At 56.2% G+C, this 4,025-nt stretch overlaps 1 protein-coding gene across 1 annotated transcript in view; it reads left to right on the forward strand.

Annotated features, from left to right (window-relative positions):
- The window catches only part of LOC104543028 (atrophin-1-like), a gene marked incomplete at its 5' end in the record, with an annotated part of 3,930 nt that extends 777 nt beyond the window's left edge, over positions 1–3,153 (forward strand). The window contains 5 exon segments of the mRNA XM_010187519.1: positions 1–346; positions 348–589; positions 2,032–2,175; positions 2,413–2,593; positions 3,120–3,153. The exon segment at positions 1–346 is cut by the window's left edge and continues 25 nt beyond it. Of these exon segments, the coding sequence (XP_010185821.1) occupies positions 1–346; positions 348–589; positions 2,032–2,175; positions 2,413–2,593; positions 3,120–3,153 (947 nt within the window).
- Between the last annotated feature and the right edge of the window lie 872 nt (positions 3,154–4,025).

Consider the following 4,025-nt stretch of genomic DNA (forward strand, 5'->3'; position numbering starts at 1 on the left):
ACCTGGGACCCGATACCCCGCCTCTGCGCACCCTCAGCGAATACGCGCGGCCCCACGTCATGTCCCCCAGCAACCGCAACCACCCTTTCTATGTGCCGCTGGGCGCGGTCGACCCGGGCTTGCTGGGGTACAATGTGCCGGCCATCTACAGCAGCGACCCGGCCACACGGGAGCGAGAGCTGAGGGAGCGGGAAGCCCGCGAGCGAGACCTGAGGGACCGGGACCTGCGTGAACGCCTCAAGCCTGGCTTTGAAGTCAAGCCGGCCGAGTTGGAGCAGCTCCACGCCGTGCCCGCTGCTGCCATGGATCCGTTGCCGCGCCACGGCGGGCTGAGTTTGCCGCCAGCGCCACCCAGGGCGGGGCCACTTGGAGCGGGAGAGGCTGGCGCTGGCAGCCGGCCCGACCCTTCGTCCCGACATGTCCTACGCCGAGCGCTTGGCCGCTGAGCGCCAGCACGCCGAGAGGGTGGCTGCGCTCAGCAACGACCCCTTGGCCCGGCTGCAGATGCTCAATGTGACACCCCATCACCATCAGCATTCCCACATCCATTCCCACCTCCATCTCCACCAGCAGGATGCCATCCATGCAGGTAAGGACCCCAGAGTGGCGGTGCCATGCCCCGCCCCCCTTGCATTCCCTCCATTTGGCCCTGGAGAAGCCCAAAAGCTGCCGAGACCAGGCTTTGAGGCCCCAGGTGCACCTCTTCAGAAGAGGTCAACACTATGGTCATTCAGCCTTGCCCTCACTCCCATCCCACCAAAGACACTGACATCTGTTGCGAGTATCGGGGTGTTCTGGATCTCTAGGGGTGCAGTATGAATGCTGAGGTGCTACTGGGGTGGTGGTGCTGCGGGCTGTCCCCCCTCACACTCTGATCTGCTGAGGGAGCAGGAGCCCTGCTCACAGTGGTTTTGACAGTATCTTTAATGAAATGGTCGGTCTATAGTTGGCTGCTGTGGCTCTTGCTGCAGATGGTGGGATAGGATAGGATGGGCGAGAAGATGGGCTAATTGAAAGGAACTGGAGGCTGCTGTCCTGCAGAATTGAGCCGTGGTCCCTTCCATTTCCACGTCCTACAGGACAGCAAAATAAAAAGTTTAGGGATGAAAATCTTGGGGATGCAAAGCCTAAACTACAATATAATAGGAAAAAGAGCTGTGCCCACTCAGGTACTGCGAGGGGTCAGTGGGATCTGGTGGCAGAGTCCCAGACAGGCACCCACTCTGAGCAAACACCACTACTCAGAGATGGCATCACATACAAATTGATGTCGATTTCCTCATGCTCTGTAGCTGGGGACCTACAGCCAGCACTCTGAGAGTGAGTCCAAAACACTGGAAAGAGCAGTTTCCATATAAATAGCACCTTGCATCTCAGCCTTACATAGTACTTGCAGGCTTGAGTACCTGGCACTGAGCATCTGTGCTGGATGAGACCTGGAAAGGGAAGCACCCAATATGAGTATGCTCTTGAACGGCAGCCAGGGTGGCAGATAGGCACGATACTGGACGCAGATGTGACTGCAGAGCAGGTCCTTGCAGAATTGGCTTTAAGGAGCAGTACTGTTCCCTAAGGCATGTAGGGATGGAGCTACGCCAGACTGGTTCATGTGAAATTAAACGCAGGTGACATAACACTCAGAAGGAACATGGTACTGTGTTGTCCAGCCTTGAAATGATAGAATCATAGAATGTGTTGGGTTGGAAGGGAACTTTAAAGATCATCTGGTCCAACCCCCCTGCAGTGAGCAGGGACAATGTTACCAGATCAGGTTGCTCAGAGCCCAGTCAAGCCTGACCTTGAATATCTCCAGGGATGGGGCCTCCACCACCTCTCTGGGCAAGCTGTTCCAGTGATCTACCACCCTCATGGTGAAGAACTTCTTCCTGTTGTCTAACATGAACATAAATCCTTCCATCCCTAATACACACCGACCTTCTCCACGTCTGTTTTGGTTTGTGTTGTGCCTTTTCCCATGTTACCTCTTGCAAAGCACAGGACAGTTATCTTAAGATGCTTTTTTCTTCCCAGCCTCGGCCTCTGTTCACCCCCTTATTGACCCACTCGCCTCGGGATCGCACCTCACCCGGATACCATACCCAGCTGGCACCATCCCCAACCCTCTCCTGCCTCACCCTCTCCATGAGAACGAAGTGCTGCGCCACCAGCTTTTTGGTAAGGATGCTCGTGGGGGCTGGTGGCCTCTAAGGAGCATCAGCAGAGCTCCAAGGGGCCGGGTGGTCATGAGGGAGTGGCAGGACCAAATTGAGGTCTGTTAAGCAGAGCTGTGGCATGGAGCAGTGCAGGCAGGGGATGAGCAAGTGCAGTGGAGTCTCGACTGAGCTGTGGGGCCGTGGGCGAGGATGGAGCCGTTAACGTTGACTTGTTGATTCTCTTGTTTTTTGGCTGCAGCTGCACCCTACAGGGACCTGCCGGGCTCTCTCTCCGCGCCCATGTCGGCGGCGCATCAGCTGCAGGCCATGCACGCGCAGTCGGCGGAGCTGCAGCGCCTGGCCCTGGAGCAGCAGCAGTGGCTCCACGCCCACCACCCTCTGCACGGGGTCCCGCTCCCAACGCAGGAGGATTACTACAGGTGCACGACGGACCCGCTCTCTTCCTCACCAGTACAGCCCCAGCCTGGGGTAGCGGAGGCGCTGGGGACAGGGAAGCGTTGCCCCTGGATTGGGTGACCCCGGCCTGAGCCTGCGCCTGGGAGCAGGGGTGCCCATAGCTGTGGGGTGGTCACCAGGAAGGTTGTTTTTGGCAAGTGGCTGTTGGGTGGCTCTTCTCATGTGGGGGTCTCAGCTTTGCTCTGGGGCAGGGGGTAAACTTGCGTGTTTCACACGTGCTGATACAGGTATGGCTAAGTGCCAAATGCCTGCCAAAATGCCAGACATTCACATGGGTTGGATGCTTTTGCTAAGGCTTTCACAAGTGCACGCTGGGAAAGAGATTGGTGCAGCATTGTACCTTTTTGATAGCATCTCCTACTTCAAGGATTTAGCAGAATTTTTCAAGCCAGCAGTGCCGTAGGGGGCTAGGGTAACAGAAGGCAGTGGGAGATACTAAATTGCCTTTTTCCCCTCTCACAGTCGCCTTGTTCCTCTTCTTTATCCTAGTCACCTGAAGAAAGAAAGTGACAAACCCCTTTAAATGGACTCCTACTGTCAACCTGACATCATCATGCCTCTCTCTCAAGAGGAGCAATCAACCAACCAAATCCTGGGGGAGGGGAAGCTGCAGAGTGACACATCCTGATCCCACCATGCAGTAGAGTGCAAGAGAAGATGGGACAAAAAGCACAGGATGGCATCCTGGGAGCGGAAAGTGGAGGAGAGAAAATGGGGAGGGACTGAAACACCACTCACGGACATGAAATGATCGGTACGGGATTTCAGCAGAGCTCTTGAAGGAAACAGAATCGGCATCGCTCAGAGCTCAAAAAGACAAAGACACATGTGAATTCGGGATGGCAGCAGCTCCATCCTTTGTTTTGGGGGAACAGCTGCATTGAATAAAAGGCGCAGAGCGTTCGTTGCAGGACTTCGCTTACACGATGCTGCTGCCGCTTCTGTGGGGAGGAGGTGCGGTCGAGAAGTAACTCAACACCCAACGGAGCCTTTCTTCCAAGATACTTCCTCAGACCCCACGCCCTGTAGATGTAAGATACTGCTTAGCGATATGGAAAGGAAATGTGGAACTTTTTCGGAGTAGCCAGAGCAGCTTCCTGTTCTCCGGCATCCCTTCAGATGCAGACAAAGCATGACGGGGGGAGGCGGGGGTGGGAGCCCCTTTGGAGGTGGCCGCTCCTGCCTGCAGCGGGACCGGTCCCAGCTATCGGAGTGCAAAGCACCGCAAGTACTGTTGGCAGGATGGCGGCTGCGCTGTCCCGTGACTGATGGGCACAAGGTGCAAAGCACCGGGAGACTGTTTCGGAGACGGCAATCACCACCCTGACCCCTTCGCAGCCGAGCGACAACGGTGTCCTGGGACTGTCAATTTTAAGATGGCGGCTGCCCCTTTTC

This window comes from Mesitornis unicolor, unplaced genomic scaffold (assembly GCF_000695765.1).
Source record: "Mesitornis unicolor isolate BGI_N332 unplaced genomic scaffold, ASM69576v1 scaffold37196, whole genome shotgun sequence".
In the NCBI taxonomy this organism is placed as follows: Eukaryota; Metazoa; Chordata; class Aves; order Mesitornithiformes; family Mesitornithidae; genus Mesitornis; species Mesitornis unicolor.